The sequence below is a fragment of the Pseudonaja textilis genome, chromosome Z (genome assembly GCF_049901715.1).
Source record: "Pseudonaja textilis isolate UNSWEBS1 chromosome Z, rPseTex1.2, whole genome shotgun sequence".
Taxonomy (NCBI): Eukaryota; Metazoa; Chordata; class Lepidosauria; order Squamata; family Elapidae; genus Pseudonaja; species Pseudonaja textilis.
In genome coordinates, this window is record NC_142008.1 from 96,455,811 (window position 1) to 96,475,222 (window position 19,412).

The window sequence follows — 19,412 nt, forward strand, 5'->3', positions numbered from 1 at the left end:
GATGAATTGAAAAAGGTTTATAAACAGCTAGAATTTCACAAGACCAAGAAGATGACGGCCAACAACCCTCACCTTCAGAAGAAGAGAAGTTCAAAGAGGGGCTTAGGCCACACTTTGATGAGACGTATCACCGAGTTACCTGAATCTATGTCCCGCCAGTGCAGCAAGAAGGAAAAAGATGGGTCTATCAGTGGAAGAAGACCAAGTCATTCTGGCTCCTACAAGCGAAGGTGCTCGGACTCCAGAAATCTGAGCATGAAATTGAAGGAGGACTTATCTCCCAAACACAAGGTGGCCTTCCAAGCACAAGGTGGGATTTCACTGAAGAAATCCCATAGTACCTATGACCACCAGAGGGATGTTAAGGCAAACAGTGTACTAACCAGATATGACAGTTGCAAAGAAGCTCCTTTGTTGGACTCTCTTATGAGGAAAAAGTTAGCGAAGAAAGCCCCAGAGAAATCTGACAGTGACTCTGTTGATTCAGCCATTCTGGTATACAAATCAGCCAGTGATCACAATTTGTTGGCAGATAAAAAATCTCTGCATCCCAAGTATTACACCCTGCAGAAATCTCTTAGTGTTGCCAGCAGTGAAAAAGAAAATGCCTCACTGTTAACTAGAACAGCTAATTTAGAAAATACCCATAAACCTGCTCAAGAGAAAGACACAAGTGCAGCAGTCGAAGATACCATGACAGAATTTAGCAATGTAGTCTCAGAAATCCAGGTGAAACAGCTGCAGAGAGAGAACACAGCAAAAGAAATTGAGATACATTTTCCTGGAGGCAAAAATACTATATGTCCATGGGAAGCTGAGACAGACCCATCAATACCATTAGAGAGCAGAGACAAGAAGGATGTGACACCCACTCCCATCAGGAGCATCAGTATCAACATTTCTGATTTTCCTGAGAGAAGACCTCACACCATTAAGAAGATACCACCTGAACCACCCATCAGGCAGCAAAGTTTGGTTCACAACCTTGAAAGAAGATGTGTGGTTCATTGGGATACTTATGATCAAAAACAACATCCTGCTCAGTCTCCTAAAAAAGAATCCCCAAATATTCCAATGCTAGTCAACACATATCTAAGAGAAACAGAAGAAGGTTCTCCATTAAAACCTGAAATGGAAAAGGCTATGCACGGAGAAGATAATGTACCATCTTCTTCTCCAGTGAAATTAATGAGGCCAGCCTCCATTGCTGCAGACGTTTGCCCTTGGGAGGTTATGGAAATGCCCATTCCAAGCAAGAAAAATCTAGAGGTGAGTGATTCAGATAATCAAAACAACTCTCCTGAGAAACAATCACAAACCCTTGTTCCCCAAAGCTCCATAAAAAGCGTAGGTATGGCCATTAAAGCATTCAACCGTTCAAAGTTAAAGGGAAGCATAAGTTCCAGAAAGAACAGTGAGAGCAGTGAAGCCAAAAATGAGAAAGACATCAGTGGAAAGCCCAAGTTGGCAGAAACAGCTTTAATCCCTACTGAAGGATTGTCAAGACAAGAAGTATCCTCTAGGAGTCCTGGATATAGCAGGGCAAAGCCAATCAGCAAACAAGCAACTATCTGCCCTTGGGATGAGGAAGAAGAAGCTCCTCCTAGCTCACAGAAAAATAATTTAAACAGAAATCTTGAGTTATGCCCTTGGGAGATGAATCAAGATACTGAAGATAGAGTGAGCAATTTACCAGCAACAACTTTCAAAGATGCTAAAGAGATCTCTGCTATCAGATTGGAAAAAACCAAGAGCCAATGGGGATCTATGTATCCCAGAGAGAGACCAGAAGATCAAAACAAAGAGAATAAAACTTCTGATCTCTTGCCATTGGTTTCAAAAACAGATAAGAAGGCTGAAATTTGTCCCTGGGAAATCAGTGAACCAAAACTCAAAATAGAAGTAAGTCCCTGGGAAAATAATGATCCCTCAACATCAGAAAGAGAACTTAAAGGGAATGTAACTGCTGTTTTCATTGATGAGAAAAAAGGAACTAGAGAAGAAGAATTTGGGAAAGGGAACAATCAGAATAAGGAATCTATTTGTCCAGGGGAGAGCACAGTTAATGAAGATGTATTGATCAAGTATACATCCAAGACCATCAATCTTGCTAAACTCATCTCAGAGAATTCAGAAAGCCTGGAAAACCAAAAGACAACAGTTTGCCCTTGGGAAGCTGAAGGCATTGAAACTGCTAACAAAGCAGAAATCTCCTCCTGGGAGATGTTGGGTCCTTCCAATCAGGATACAGAAAGAGCAACCAAAAAGACAGTAGCCATTGGATCTAAGTCTCCCGAAAAGGCACGTGGCTCACAAGAGACAAGTAATCTTTGTGAAATCCTGAATACTGATGAATTGTCATCTGAGTCAAATGTTAAAGGCCTAAGCTCCCCCAGATCTGGCAGTGCAGAGAACCTACTGGCAGAAGTATGTCCTTGGGCAAGTGTGGATAGTCCTAAGATTACTTTTCAGAAAGAAACAAGTTCTCATAAAATCTTAGAAAAGGTAAGCAGTCTTCAGGAAACTGTCTGCCCATGGGACAGTGTTGATCGCAGCATACCTTCCAAAATCCCTTCAAAGAACTTTAATAACACAGAAAACTTAAAGGTAGATGTCTGTCCTTGGGAAGTGACCAAAGAGAATGCTTCCAAAGCAGGTGAGGGCTGCAAAAGTACTTCTCCAGTGAGTTTGTCCAAAGCAACTGCAAATCTGAGCAATTTACAAGAAGATGTCTGTCCATGGGACAGCAGGGAAATTCAGCAACTTTCGCTAAGATCTAGCGACCCAAGTTTGGCTCCATACAGTAGCGGTTTGAAAAAAGCTGATAGTATTAAAAGTCTAAGGATAGATGTTTGTCCATGGGAAACCTCAGAAGAGGTGAAAATATCTCCATGGACTGAAGCCATCCACTCATTAAAAACAAAAAAGCAAGTCTCAGCTGTGCTTTGCAAAGAGAAGGAAGGCAATGCACTTAAAAGTCCAAGCTCCAATAAAACTTGGAGAGAAGTAGCATTAAAAAAGGTAAAGACATCGAGAAGTAATGAAGGATCTATTTTTCCCTCAGGAAGTATGATCACTGATGAACGAACTACAAAGAACAGCCAATGCCCACATCCATTGCAAGCTAGTTCTAAAAGTACTGGAAGTGTTGAGAGCGTAAAGGCAGAGATTTGTCCGTGGGATTTCCAGGAGCTTCAGACAGATGCTAAGATTGAAGGACCACCAGATGAAAGTACCTTTAAAAAGGAGTCAGTCCAGATTTCCAATGATAAAGCAGATACAAAACCTTTAATAAGGCAGAAAAAGAGACAAGAGGAAGTAAGCAGCCCACAAGAATCTATTTGTCCTTGGGAAAGCGTGGCACAAATAAGCAACCAAAGCCCAACATTGCCCAAAGATGGTTCAACGAAATCAGAGAATGCTGAAAGAGCAGAAATATGTCCTTGGGAAGTTGAGGAAGAGGAATCTAGTGGCAAGACTGAGGTACACCTCCTGGAAACAGCACCTACATCTAATAGTAATACAATAGTAAGACAGGATATCAGTGGAGTTTCAAAATGCAAAATGGTGACAAGCCCAAGCTTAAACAAAGTCTGGGTAAATATGTCAGCTAAAGTATTCAAGTCACATAGCCAGCAAGCTTTAATTTCTTCCCAGAAAAATATTGACATACTCTCATTAACACCCAGCAGTAAAAGTTTAGACCTGTCCATCAAACCTGACAATACCAAAAGCCTAAAAACAGAATTTGGGGAAATGCAGGAAACTGGAGCTACTTTGAAAGCTGAAGTATGTCCCTGGGAAATTATTGAAGTTCCAGTGGAGAAGGGGGCCTCAAGGAAGGCTTCTAAAGAGAATGTGAAAACTGATTCAAGAAGCTCTGTTGAAACAGCAGAAGCTCTGGAGGAAAGTAACAATTCTCTACAGTCTGATTTAAATGCTGCAGATATCATGGTAACCAGCATTTCTTCAAAGACAGAAAATATGGAGACCTCCCTTCAAGAAGTCAAACAGCCAGGGACATTCAGTAAGAGAGAGATTTGTCAATGGGAAGCAGAAACAGAGATACCAGCAAATACTGGCGAAATAATCCAGAGCGTGCAGCAGTGTTTGACTGGGCACATGCCTTTGGACCACAATGTTCGAAGGGCACAGTCAGAAGGTACAAATAAGATCCTTTCATCAGAAAGCGGAGAAGACATTTTCATAGACAACACCTTCTCTTTGGAAGCAGAGAAAAATTCTACACTGACCAGAACAGACTCTGCAAAAAATGAAAAAAGCTCAGGAGCCTGCTTAGGAGAGACAGAAGTCAGGACCCTGCCTGCTGTAGTAGCCCAAAGCAAAACAGAGCAGAAACCAGAGGCTCAGGAAGCAGAAGATCCTAGCAAAATCACATCAAATATCTGTCCTTGGGATTACAATTGAATGTGCAAAACTAAGAATCTGTTTGATGCTTTGATGCATTTTTCTTGGATGAAAAATGGTTTAAAATATATCTACCTTTTAGATTAAAAAATAAACAAAAGACATCTACTAGTTGTGGTAATAATGCTCATTATATATTGTTGAGGAAAATAATATTGTAAATTTGAATAATGAAGCTGTGGTCAGACAAAATGACTACTGTTACACCCCCACCCCATCCCCAAGTTGTACAATTCTGCCTTTAGTTGCAGAATAGTGAAAATTACCTGTGAACTTGCATTTTGTTTTTGTATACAGACATATAATACACAGATCCCTTTGTGTATTCTTTCAGCCACTGCAAACCATCTACATGAAATATTTGTAAATCATACCATCTGAGTTACAATTCTATTCACAGTGAAAAGCATCCACTGAAAACAGGCTTTAAACAAGGTTGAATTGGGGATTATTTGACAAGGACATTTGCATATAGCAGTAGTTATGGCATACATCAATGGATAATGGGAATAAGCATAATCAAGGAGAGTTGTTTTTTGTTTTGTTTTACAAAATATTACCTATTGGTAAAAGACTTTTCACTAACCCCTCTAAGGTATGCTGTCTTTACAGGGTGGTTTTACAAGTTTAATAAAATATGGAAATACAATTACACTGAGGGAGTTTTTAAACAGTGATGATGTCATACCTGGAAACTGCCTAGGAAGTAAGTTCCAAAGGCATGGACCTATCATTGAAAAAAGCTGACTGCAGTTAGGTAAGGCTTAAACTTGTTCACCTTTACGACAGAGAACAGAGGTTCCACTGCAGATCTCTCAGCCCTATTCAGTCTATTCTTTGTTTAAGATGTTAAAGCTGTAAAAGCTAAAACCAGCGCCTTAAATCGGTCAAGGAAGCTACAGTAAAGTAACTAATTTAGAATAAATGTAACATGATCCGTGTACCACAGGTTTTCCATTTTATGTAAAATCAACCTTATTGTGTTAATGGGCACACTGGAATATTGACATCATGTTATCTATACAATCCAGGATATAGTTGCTGGTTCATAAAGTAGCTGCTATAGCAGGAAGTTACAATAACAAAATGGGAAAAGGGCTAGGGAGGGGGCAAACTAGTGATAACAGTACTAGCGTTGCTCTCCAGTTTATTTGCCATTGCTAAATGAGTATGCCTACTGCATTGCAACCAATCAAATTATTTTCTAAAAGTATGGATGTTATATGGGCTTGAAGGACATTCTTGTAAATTGCTTTTATAAAACTTCAGCTTTCTTGTAAACTTCCTTTTTTAAAAAAGAAAGAGGCTGGTACTTTGAAGCATATAAGCTTCCAGTTTATTTACACAGGAAATTAAAGAAAACTCAAGCAGCCTGGAGGCACAAAGGAAGGCCTGCAGAGGTTTCGTTGTTGGCTGAAGTCTGAATTCAAGCTCGCTATGGCCCTTAGCTGATAGCCCAAGCAGAGTTTCATTTGTATAGTATTTGCATTGGAGATCAGGAAGGAGCCCTAGGGCTAGACTTCAAAATTGAAAACCCCTCCAAAAACCTCTATTCTGAGAAACTACTTTCATAATGTTGTCAAAAACCTTGCATGGTAGACAGTAGATGTCAGGCTTAAATAGTGGCTGTTATTATTTTTACTTCTGGAGAAAATGCTTTCCAGGTTGGCATGCCTGCTATGAAATTCTGAAGACTGAAAAAATATCCAGGAGTATATTTTATAATGCTAATTCAGTTCATGCTGGATATTGCTTAGGAAGCTACCCTAATCTGAAATTAGGTCATTGATTCAAGTATATGTATATGTCTATACCAGGGGTGTCAAACTCGCATCATCACTGTGGCATCACGTGACATATTGGGACTTTCCCCCCTTCGCTAAACTGGGGCCAGAACATGACGTATCCAGCCCACAGGCCGCGAATTTGACACCCCTGGTCTATACATATGCTTCACATTATCAGCAATTTAAGAGGTTTGTCAGCCCTGCAAAGTAGTCCAGATAAGGAAACCAAAATCTTTTATAACTACATTTCTGATTTAGACTCAAATTTTATCAGATCGTTATCTAGACTCCAACTCTTCTTCCTGTGTCTCAAGATTATTCTTGTTAGGAATGTAAGTCACCTAGTAGATATTTGGGTTGGACAATATGTAAACCAGAATAAACATTTTAATACTGTTTCTTCAATAGAATCATAAAAGTGTAATTGGGTGTGTTTTCTCAAACGGCCATAAGATGGAGCCAGAAACCTGGGTTGTCTTATCTTAGTCTCAGAAGAGAGAGTGAGTCTCTGTTTTCCTTCTGTTGGAGAGTATCGCCGTTTTTCCTAATTGACTGCTATTCCTGGATTTGATGTAAGTCTGATACTGAACTGTTTACCGGACTTCGCTATTGGATTATCCCTGGATGAAAACTGATTGATTTTACCTGTGAATGACTTTGGACTGCTTATTTTGAACTTTGCTTTAACCTTCATTGAAAGTAAAAAACCAACGTTTACTGTACAGTGTATCTGTGTGCTGTGTGTGTATTATTCAAATACTACTCACAAATACGTCTCCCTGTATGCGCTCATTCTCCTAACGGGGAATTACCTCAACAATTCTCATATCCATTACAGTGGACTTCAAGTTGCTGAGGTTGAGAAACATTGATCTATATAGCAATGTTTTTTTAACCTTGGAAACTTTTAAGATGTGCTGCTTATGGAATTCTGGTAGTTGAAGTTCATACATTTTAAAGTTGCTAACGTTGAAAAACACTGGTGTAGTAGTTAAACAAACTACAACTTTCAGGAACTCAAACAAGTATCTTTCAAACCCAAATTAAGAAGCCAAGGACTGACCACAGCATAATTAAGTGCTATGTCACCAACTACGGGAGGCTGTTATGCCTTAATTGATACTCTCTACTTAGAACTCACCCGGTGCTTCACTACAGCTGCATATTACAGATGTGCAACAAATGATGAATAATAATAATTGTTTTCTTTTTATAAGGATTATAATGAGCTGGTGTTTTTTTTTCTGTGGCAGGATTCTATCACATTTGCATAGGAAAATGTCATTTGCTTCCTGCAAATCCAGCCATTGTGATTTGAAAGTCTTAGCTTCTGGTTTAATGTGATCAGCAACCCAATTTATTGCTGTTTATGTAACAGTTTGTGGTTAAACAAATCATAACTCTGTATATATTCCTTAATTTTTAACAGAACCATTGAGAGAAAGCCTAGTCCATCTGCATAACACCATCCTGACTTTTGGCTAAGTTTGGTTTCTTAATGAAACCTTATACAGATTTTAATAAGAGCCACATAACACATGCAAATGTTTTGGGTTCTACCTGCCTTGTTGCATTAAATTGTTTCATGAACCATCTTTACCATCAGTTTTTCCAGCTATAAAGAGAAATGTGTTTTAATAATTATTCTAAAAATTCTATAACTTCTATACTAGACAGGCTTTTTTAACTACAGGAAGTGTTATACTGCTTTTAATAATTATTATTGGTATGATTAATATTTGAGAATTGATTTTAATGTAATTTATTGAATGAGTTGAAAACATTCCCTGCCCCCGTCCTCTTTTCTGAAATAAACCATCCCTAGATTATCTCATTCTTCTTTGGGTTTGCCAATTTGTCCCTTTCCCAATTATATTCATATATAAATTCAGTTTATATCTTATTGAAAAAGCCAGAAACTAAAAATCTAAGGAATGAGGTACAGTGGAGGAGATATTGGTTTGTTTCATTTTAAAAAAAAACCAAAACTGTCCTTGCCCTATGTCTCTGTGGATTTTATCAGATACTTGGACATGGCATGAAACAAATCAGAAATAAATTAGTAAGATACATTTGTACTGGCACTCCTCCATCTATCATTTGTTGAGCAACCATTCAAAGTCACAACACGGAAAAAAATAACTTATGACTGGTCCTTGCACTTGCCATTGCTTCAGCATCCCCATGGCCAGGTGATTGTTATTCGGGCAGTCAGTAGGGAAGTTGGCAAATATTGCAAATTTACAACAGCCAGCCAGTGTCCCATAGTTGTGTGATTGCCATATGTGATCTTCCTAACTGGCTTCTGACAAGCAAGGGAAGTTGGCAGGGAAAGTCAGAAGTCACAGTCATGTGATGCTTAACAATAGAGAAAAAAAAGGTTGGAAAATTCGGTTTGGTCATGTGGTACCTCACTTAATCACATTAATGACAAATTTTCCAGTACTTGTTGTGGTCATAAATCAAGGACTCCCTGGAATAGGCATATCAGAAATAGTTTCAAATTGTGGTTTCCTATTCTAAAATAAACTATGATTTATTCATTAATCCAGTGTATAGATTACAGTAACCCTAAATGTATTATAGCCTAATCTTGTGTATAAATCCTATGCATACTGCTTTTGTCCCGTGATCTCGTGGGAGTAATTTAGTTAAAGAGACTGATATTTCCACCTTCTGTAAGTTTTGTTTATGTTGATATCTCCTGCCTAAACATTCTTTTTCTATAAAGCTTTTTAATGATGTCATCCAACCAACATCTTTGATTGATACCTATGTTTTTCAACCACATACATTCTTGAGAATGTTTCTTTGGCATTGTTGCAAACAATATTGGAAATTGGTATTTTTGAAAAAACAAACACAATTTCCCTCTTTCCCCAAGGGCAGAAAATATACATTACACAATATTTTATTTAGCATTGTTGCAAACAGCATTCAGAAACCTGGTATTTTTGGAAAGCAGAAACTAAAGCAACAATAATAACAGAAAGGGCAGGAAATATACATTACAAAATATTTGAAAACATAGTTCTTCATTATAATATAAAAAAATAGAGGAATAATAACTCTTCCCGGAGGGGTTGGGGAGGAATAGTATAAATGGTAGTGAATTGAAACAATCATCAAGTAGCTTTCAGCAAATGCCAAAATAAACAAGGCTAGGGAAACCCATTTGTTTTTCAAAAATGTCCTGTATTCCTTTTAATACATGCAATGGCATATTAAGATTATGCATACTAAGATTATACAGATGTTCGTAAGGCTAAGCTATAAAGCAATGTAAATATATCTCTTTTATTTTGATTATATTTATGTGGTAAAATGTTTATAGTTCAGGCCCAGAAAGGGCTATCCCTCAACCGTTAAGATTGCAGATACATGAGTTAGCAGTGTACTTGAATTGGTGTGCTTGATTTTCTGAATTAGCTTCTAAGTTCCTCTTGATTAGAAGATGTGAACCCAAAGTAACAACAGATAACATTCATAATGGAAAGATTAGGAAGCTATGAAGACCAGCCTTATCAACGTTACAGACCCAAATCCATTATTAAGAACCGTCACGGAGTTAAAGGATTTGTGGAAACTGTTTTTGAGCTGTAGCTTCATTGCTCAGAGACCTTCCTCCACAAACAGGCAACACATGGCTTTGACTGCTTTATAATAACCTAAGATTCCAAATTTCCCTTTTGAACCCTCACTTCCTCTGAGTTGTCTGAGTGCTACTAATATAGTACTGTAATGTAGTGTGTCAAATGTTAGGACACTTTGTCCCTGTACTGTATTAAATATCAAACAGTTATCTCCCTCTGTAACCATGTAAATACAGTAATAAATATCTATATATATATATATATATAAAGAGAAAGTAAGTTTCGTTTGACTTTTAATAAGGTTGGGGAAATTTTTATAATGCTGACTTTGATATTGCTGGGTTCTGTTTTTTTTCTGGGAAAACAACTGTAGGCCTCGGATTATATTTTGAACATATCTGATACACTCATTTGGAAAGCATGTTGTAGGCACGATCATGAAATGGCTTCAGTGTGGGCTTGAACAATCACAAATCATGCTCTTATCGGATTCTTTCCTCTTTTGTATCTGAATAGTTTACACTATATGCTGCCTACTATGAATTCAATCAAGTTTATACCTTAATGTACTGTATATAAATCTACCCACTCTGCAGGCAGAGGCTTTCCAAAGTGATCATAGCCTATGATTAAGAACATTTTTCATACAGAGACAGGAATAAGTGCAAATCTACCATGAATTAGCTTCCTTATGAATATGTCAGTTGAAATATTTATAAGCTTGCAAGCAATTTCATTCACATGTTATGATCAAGATATAGGTGGTGTAATGGCTTAGTAGTTTAATGATGCTGGAGTTAGTTTCTGCTGCAGTGGTTTGAGCCCTAACACTATGTGGCAGGGTGAACTCCCATCACTTACTTCACTTTCTGCCCACCTAGCAGGTTGAAAGCATGTCCTGTGCAAGTAGATAAATAGGTGCCATTTCGGTGGGAAGGTGGGAGCCGGGGCTTCATGTGGCAGTTAGAATCCTGCTGACACTGAACTTTCCCAGATGAAATGCCCATTTGAGAGGCAGCTTCAATGGAGGGAGAAGGCTTTGGATGACACTGCAGGAAAAGCTTTCTGATGCAAAGCTAGCAGATCTTGGAAAGCCACACATGTACCTAACAGCTGGTAAACAGGTAGCCAAACTACTACTCTGCATTAGCATTGCAGTTTCCTGGTTAATGTACCAATGCCATATATTAAATAAACAAATAAAATTAAGTTACATTTACAAGCACACCTGGACCAGAATTTCTGTTGCTAAATAAGGAAATTTTAAGTGAGGTGCACCCAATCTTACAATCTTTCTTTTTGCCATGGTTATTAAGTGAACCTCTACAGCTAAGTGAATCTGACTTAAGCGAATTTGATTCCCCCCCCACCCCTTGACTTTACTTGTCAGAAGCCAGCTGCGAAGATCACAAGACTCTGGTATCCTGCAACTATTATAAATAAACAATTAAACAAGGGCTACCTGTAGTTCCTTCCTTTCATTTGCTGTCCCCAAGTTTCAATTATAAATGGGAAGGAAATAACAAGTTGCAAGGATCTCACTTTTATTTTCATATAGGTTATCAGCTCTGCAGATTCCCATTAGATTCTAGTAAAAAGCATCATAGCACATTCCCCCCCTCCCTAATTTGGATAAGAATGATGTTAATATCCAATAAGTAATTACCTATAGGAAACTGTACAATACACTATTATAAAGATTTTATTATGCAACTGTAATTGGAGATGGTGGGTTCTTTTCTTAGTAATAACATCTGTTATGCCAATCTTTGGTTTCAAACTAAAGACAAGACACTGCCAAAATATTCTCCCCAGGTTAATTTATTGCACATCTTCCTTATAAAAAGAAGCAACTATTAGCTTAAGTTTTATTTCTTTTTTATTTTCTCTTTTTAAGAATTGAATTGTCCGTCTCCCCTCCATCTGCTGAGTGATACAGAATTTTGATACCTGCTAAACACAAATTTAATAAATGTTATTTCCAAAAAAGAATTAATACTTTGCCCTCCCATAATTTATACAGGATCTTCAAACCTATTAAAAATATTTGAAAACTTTATTCTAAATCATAGTTTCTAAATCATCTACAAAAGATATAGATTATTAAAAAAATAAAACATGAGATTACCAGTTACATCAGGACCATATCTTTTTAATTCAAGAAACTGTCACTACCATTACATCTATGAAATCAGAGAAAGCTCCTGACCCTGTTGGTATTTCAGTTGATTGTAAAATCAAAGTTGATTAGGTTTTATATCTTGAAATCTATTACTTTATTGATCAAAAAGTAACAATATACAACCAATATTGCAAAGTATGTACATCAATTATTCTAGCAAGGAAGACTGAAAAATGGAATAATATAGGGATTATACAGCTTGATATATACCTCATAATTTAACGAGAGGCATAACATGTAAGAACCATATCCAATTCTTCTTCCTGTTTCATTTTTTGGGTCTTATTATTTGTTGCATTAAATCAGTGGATCTGGCACCTCTTGATGATTCTTCCTTATGCTTCCGAAGGTGTCAGGGTTGGTCCTGGGATCATAACAGTCTAGAAAGTGTAAGGTTGTGGAAAAAGAAAACAGAAAATCAATGCCCCAATTGTCAAAATCTATGAAGTGCGAAATATGAAGGAAGTGCACTGACTTCTCATTGCATAAGTATCTGTTTATTTTAAAAAGCTAATTTAAGAAAATATAGAAGCACTAGGCCTCAAAACTATGGAAAAAACTGTGAAAGTTGGAACACATTGGTTGGATAGATATAATGCAATTTGCTTGCTTTGGAATTGGAATGATGACGTGCAATCCCAGCTGAGCCTATCATTTTTAAAATAGTTCATTCTCAATGACTGTGCTTCTTTAGTCAAGATTTTATTAATTACTTTTGACATTATTTAAACAGGAAACCAAGGTTTTAAGATTATGACTTGACTAAGGATTATATGAATAGAGAAACAATTGCACAGTGTGAACTCAAGCACACATCCCTGACTCACTATAGTAGTTTCCTACAAAGTTTTAAATTACAACTCCTCATACTCCTGCCAGTGTCCACTGGTTATGCTAAATAAGAATGCAAGGATCTATAATTCAATGCCCCCAGAAAGCATGAAATTGGCAGAAGTCCTGTAATGGGCTTGTAATAATGCACGTAGGTGTTGAGAATATTACCATCAGCTAAAAGCATACTTACTTTAAACTGAACCATTTTTACACTTGTTGTTTATTCAATAAACCACGGATAATTAATTGACAGTGGCTCATTTCACACAACACGTTATTTCAAAATCAAATAAATCACATTATGATTTAGTAGGATATATGAATCAAGCTACTTTATCCTTTATAAGATAAAGTAGCCAAAACGGTAACATTCTCTGGCTTTTAAGGTTTATGCATCAAAAAAAATTAAGACACCTCTACAAATAAATGTCACATCATAACCTAAACATATACCTTGATTAGGGGATCTTTTGGAGGAGCCCATGATGGAACAATCTTGTCATGTAACCTCCACTGGCCAGTTCTGTGTAGCAGATGTCTCTCAAACACAACATATTCTAGTACATCCTTTGGTATCTGTTCGCTTCCATACATCAGCCTCCCAAACTGATCATAGATAGCTAAAATCTGCCAGGAAAAAAAAAACAATAATCCAACCCTGAGCCATTAATTCTGATGCCTCCAGGGTAACAATGGTTGGAATCACATACCTGCCGAATGTGAATTCGAACTGTCACTTGCCCATACAGAAGATCCTCGTTCAGCAGAGTTGGGCATCGCACATGGACCACTCTAGGGGGCTCCAATGACTCTAGAAAACTCCACCGAATGGTCTTGTATTCATTTCCTTGTACCATTTCCTAGCAAATTCAACATGTCTAAAATTTCAGCATGTTCAAATGAAGGTTAAGCATACTACTGCACGAGGATTAAAATACTTATGAATAGCTACAAGAAATTATTTAGAAAAAAATTCGAGGATAAAAATGGAAGTGACCAAAACAAATTAAAAAAAAAAATCAACACCCAAATCCCTATCATTAACAACTCAGAAACCGGGATTTACTGATTTGGTATAAAATATTTTCCAGTCCTGAAAGAAAGTAGAAAAAGGCACAAAAACAATTGAAGAAAAAAAGAGGCAAATAAGCAAGACCAGACTGAGAAAAAGGAAATGGGCATAAAATGCAAAGTCATGCTGTGGGCAACTGAAACTCATAGTACCGTTTAGATCAGGGGTCCCCAAACCCCCAGGCCAGCCTGCTACTGGGCTGTGGTCTATTCGCACTGGATCACATGAGCAGCAGGCCAACAACATGCATGTGCGTGCAGCTCAACTTGCATGTGCCGCTCAACTCGCATACGCAGCTTGACTTAATAGTCGAGCTACCTGTGCATACGCGTTGGGCCACCACTCACATGCTGCTCCCCCCCCTACCCGGCTGGGCTGCCCAGCGGCAAAGGTTGGGGACCTCTGGCTTAGACAAAATAGACTAGTTTATTTGCATTCAGAACTTTTTCCATAGAGCATCATCAGTGAAACCCAATATAATGATTCCAAAGATGAAGTCTACACCATGATAACTGCACACATTAGAAATGAAACAAAAAAGAGAAGCAACCTTCTGGGATCAGGCTGTTATAAATCATAGGCAATTTTCTCCAACCCTCCTCCCTCCTGTAATGACTTTTAGAATCCATGTAGGTGCTAGCAAACACTGTGTATTACTTCCTATTCTCTCTTTGATTTTTTTAAAAATAAAAAGTATGTTTGCTCCATACTTCAATTTTAAGTGCATACAAGGATGTCAAACTAACAAAGCACCTTTGGGGCTTAAAACGAAAGAGCCCACCAATGATGATTAACTCTGCCCAGTGTGGCAGACTGACAATGCAGGAATACCATAGGATAATAGTGCAAGTATCTGTTACAGGAAAGTGCCATGACAGATTTTCTTTAAAATCTTTTAAGCAAATACTTGCTGATCTCATCAGATTCTTACCGGGTAACAGTGTTCAGTCACTAGAGTGTGAAGTTTCTCCTCATTAAAACTGTAGAAATTTAGAAAAATAATACATTACCAAGTTGCTTCTAAATATCAATTTAATGAAAATACTATTGAGTTTGAAACACATAAGCGTGGACATACATACGCACGCAGAATTCTTGACAACTTCTAATATATACAGAGAATAATCCTATTATTATTCAGGAATAATCCTGAAGAAAAACCACTGCTAACAAAGTTCAAGTTACAATGTACTATGCAAGACTGGAAAGAAAAAAAACCCTCTGTGAATCAAGACAAAAGTACTGTATAGAAACATACAATAGATAATATCAACACAGCTAATAAAAGGGTGTCAGAATGCATGAAGACACTTGGAATGTCTGATGAATGAACCAGTTCCTCCCCTACACCCACTCTTTATTTGAATACAGATTTTAACAGCTATCAATTGGTGATATTACTTCCAGGTATTTGAACCAGTTTCTATAATGTATCCATCACAAAGCAACAGGCTACTTCGTTTTCCATTTTAAAAAAATCCAAGATAATTTTTGAAGTTTCTCTAGGTAAGATAAATGAACTAAAAGATGTTAACTGCTATCAAACTAATGCACAATTTGTGGGAAGAGAGGGAAGACTGGTGCCTACAATTGAAACACATCCCAAGAAGTCTTACTTGGCCAGATTATTGTGTGCCTCAATAAAGATTTCTTGGGCTTTTTCTCCAAAGGTTTTGACGCGGAAGTCAGGATCACTCTCCCTTATTTTTCGGATTCTGTCAAGAAAAAAGGACAAGAAGAGAGTAAACAACCACAGTTCAAGAAAAAAGAATCCTTAAGATGAAGCTCATCAGACACAGGACTTACATAATCACAAAACAGGAAAATGCTGTTTCTGCATAGCTAAAGACATATTGATATTGATTATAATTTTTACTCTGATCAAACTATGGGAGAGTAATGACCAACAAATCATACCTAGTCTATATCTTGATGGGGGATTCTGAGAAAAAAGCCCAAACACCAAGTTCTGAAGTCATCAATCAAACCCACTATTTATAAAAGACAACAGTATCTTTCATTATAGGACCACATACTTATCTAGGCTAAAATACTGTTGGCTAGTTCACATCTTTTTATACTTCAGTATGCTGCATTCATCCTGACTGAAGATTAATGCAGCAAACTAAAGGCCAATTAATCTCAAGTGTGTCTACCTTGTAAGGATATAGCAGAAATGGAACAATTCCATTCTAAATTTCCATAGTAACCCAAGTCATATCTTTATTTGGAAATGGGTTGAACAGCAAATGAAAAATTTGCACAATCTCAGGAAAAAAATATTAAATATGAAACTGTTTTGTTTAAAGCAAAGCCTGAAAGGGAACCATGAATTCATGAAGGAATGTTTGGGAGTATACTCACAGCCAAAGGTTAAAACTCATCAGCTTCAAAAGTTCTGAGTGATTACGTCACTTCATAGAGAACTAATCAATCATGTTTGAACCCAATAATGTCATATTAAAAAATATACCAAATGCTGGGAAAATATCAACAATAAAACTAACACTACGAAAAGATGGGACTTATTTCCAGACCCCTTTTTCATAAATTTGCAGCCAAATTACCATTGGCATATTAAAAATATATTTTTAATATATATTTTTATTCATAAACATTTTGAATACAATATTGCCAGGGCATATCATTCAGAGAAAAAAACAAGGAAAAAAAGAAATAGTAACATATATACTAATAACAATAGCAGTGGTGCAATAGAATAATTTTAATTAAATTTATCTTTGTTAGTTTATTTGTAATAGTGTGGGTTATAAAGCATACTTATAATTATAAACCATCTTTATGATTAGTGCATACAAAGCAATAATCTTTACCTAATTTCTACTTATCTCTAACCACTCATAAAATCTATCCCATGTTGAGTAATATTCTGTATCTCCTTTTTTCTTTATTTTCTGTCCATCTCTGCACAGTCCAATATTTTCTAAATTGCATCCTCATCTGATGGAGTGTTTTCATTTTTCCAATATTGTGCAAACACAATACACACTGCTGTCAATACATGCAAAACTAGGTATATCCCTTCAGCATTATACCCAACAGAAATATTTCTGGTTTCAAATCTATTTGTTGCTTGATCATCTTTTCCAATCATGTATTTTCGTCCAATCTTTTCTTGGTTTCATACAAGTCCACCACATATGATAATAAGTACCTGGGGTCCGATTACACTTCCAACATTTGGCAGACATTTTGCTGAACATTTTTGCTACCTATAAAATGCCACCTATAAAACGTTTTATAAAGATGTTCCTTATATGCAGTAGCCATTGTCAGTTTGTAATTCCTATCCCAAAATTTTTGCCATTTATCTAATTCTATAGTATAACCAATGTTTCTTGCCTATACAATAATTGTTTCTTTGACTTGTTCCTCTTCCATTTTATAACTTAGTAATTACAGTATATATTTTTAAATGAGTTTTTCATCTGAATTTTCATTTGCAAATACAATCGAGATACAAGAAAGATGTGAAAACATGGGGCTTTTACAAGGAACCAACAGCACTTGATATTATTGGGGACATGTTAAAAAGATTTTTTATTTGATTCAACAATGCACACATTAGAAAAGGTCCTCTTTTCCCTCCTTCTAAAGTCATACTAAGTACATAGCAATAGCAATAGCACTTAGAGTTATATACCACTTTATAGTGCTTTTCAGCCCTCTCAAAGCGGTTTACAGAGTCAGCCTATTGCCTCCAACAATTTTGGGTCCTCATTTTACCCACCTCGGAAGGATGGAAGGCTGAGTCAACCTTGAGCCTGATGGGATTCGATCTGCCAAATTGCAGTGGGAGTAGCTTGCAGTATATAGTTTGACTGTTTACTCCCAAAAGTCAAATAACACACTCTGAAGCACATTAACACTATTTGGAACTCCAAATGAGGGAAATTCATCTTTTACATGACTTATCAAATAAAATAATTCCCTTGCTTGGGGAATACTAGCATGTAGACAGAAACATTAAAACTCATTTTCTGTAAATAAGTTTTTATACATAGGGTAATATTCAGTTTTCAACTGCTTTTTCAAATTACCATATTCCAAAAAGGACTACAGTATGTACAATGTACTCTTGTAAGTTAATATTTACTGCCTGGGTTTTTAGGAAATGCAACAGGAAATAAATCAACCTTTAAGACCTACAGAAATGCTTAGAAGATCAAGACCATGGCACAAACTGCAGCTTCTAAAAGGAAATTATACATTAGCACTAGATGAACAGATGCAATAGACTGACTGGATGCCACAAACAGAAAGTACATACGCCGTGTAAGATTTTGCAGTCTGCTTCAATTTTTCTGTCCTTTGTAACAGCCCTTCCTTTGACAACATTGACATACGGGCATCTCCTTCTGCAGGAATGTAAGGGTCAAAGATCCCCCCTGGATTGCCAAAACAAGAAGAAAACATAACAAAAAATTATTTTTAAAACATGCTTCCCAATCAAATGTGAAGCATTAAAGTTTAAAAAAAATTGAGGTTAAAATATTATTGCTACTGTTATAAAAAAAAATGTGTATTGCTGAATGACCATGATTTACAGCTTCAATTACCTATTGCTATTGTGGAAAACTTCATGTGGACAGTATGTTATTTTATCAGTCAGTACTGATAAAATAGTTAACAACTTGTTCAGTGATGATTGTTGCAATGGTGATGAGCAACTACCAGTAACTACCTCCAACTACCACCTGTCCTTGAAATTCTAGGCGCTTGGTACCCAGTTTGCAGTCATGATGTTACAGCATCTCATAATCACATTTGCAACATTCAGTGACAATTTACCACAAGCAAATTCAAACTGGCAGGAAAGGTTGCAAGTTACACCCACTGCTTTTCCTCCCAAGAAGCCCAGTATAGAATGTGAAAACTCAGGAATCTCACACTCCATAATATGTGCGCATCTGCAGCATCTCCCACTTGTAATGCATGCATGCCTTTGTGTCGCAGTATCCTTTCTTCCTCCTGTCCACAGCACTTGTGCCACAGCACTCTCTATCCCACCTGGCCACTTTCACACTGAAGCATTCCCCCACCCCCCCAGGCATACTTCATGCCATACATATGCCCACTGGCTTGCCAAGCATTTGCAACTTCCACACCGACTTTGCTTATTGGAAGCTGGCAAGCCACAGTCACGTAAGATCCTTGCTTAATAACCTGCAATCCTCACTTAACAATGGCAACAGAGACTGATGGTCCTGTGATGTCATGTTTTATAACTACATTATTTAATGATGAAAATTCTGGTTCCAATTACTATGGTTAAGTGAGGATTATTGCAACACATAATCACCTACCTGAAAAAAAGGCAAATACAGCAACAACTTTATTACATTCTGCAAATTAAAATTCTATCTGAGAAATATAGTGTAAAAACATGAATAGTTTTGTTACTTGTTAAATTTAAGTTTGTTTTTTCTCAAGGAAAGCATGTTAAGTCATATGGAGTATTTCCATTTTATTCCTCAAATAATAACATTATAAGC

The 19,412-nt window shown here is 36.9% G+C and overlaps 2 protein-coding genes across 3 annotated transcripts in view; one reads left to right on the forward strand and one right to left on the reverse strand.

Annotated features, from left to right (window-relative positions):
- Positions 1–12,312, forward strand: part of GPR179 (G protein-coupled receptor 179) — a 52,466-nt gene extending 40,154 nt beyond the window's left edge. The window contains exon 11 of the mRNA XM_087917207.1: positions 1–12,312. Coding sequence (XP_087773333.1) covers positions 1–4,428 — 4,428 coding nt within the window. The 3' untranslated portion in view covers positions 4,429–12,312.
- The window catches only part of MRPL45 (mitochondrial ribosomal protein L45), a 26,809-nt gene continuing 19,008 nt past the window's right edge, over positions 11,612–19,412 (reverse strand). For both annotated transcript variants that reach the window (XM_087918417.1, XM_026710824.2), the window contains exons 3-8: positions 18,188–18,305; positions 15,513–15,611; positions 14,828–14,876; positions 13,535–13,684; positions 13,278–13,451; positions 11,612–12,370 (exon numbers count right to left, since the gene is read on the reverse strand). In XM_087918417.1, the coding sequence (XP_087774543.1) occupies positions 12,326–12,370; positions 13,278–13,451; positions 13,535–13,684; positions 14,828–14,876; positions 15,513–15,611; positions 18,188–18,305 (635 nt within the window). In that variant the 3' untranslated portion in view covers positions 11,612–12,325. The remainder of the gene's footprint in view (positions 12,371–13,277; positions 13,452–13,534; positions 13,685–14,827; positions 14,877–15,512; positions 15,612–18,187; positions 18,306–19,412) is intronic.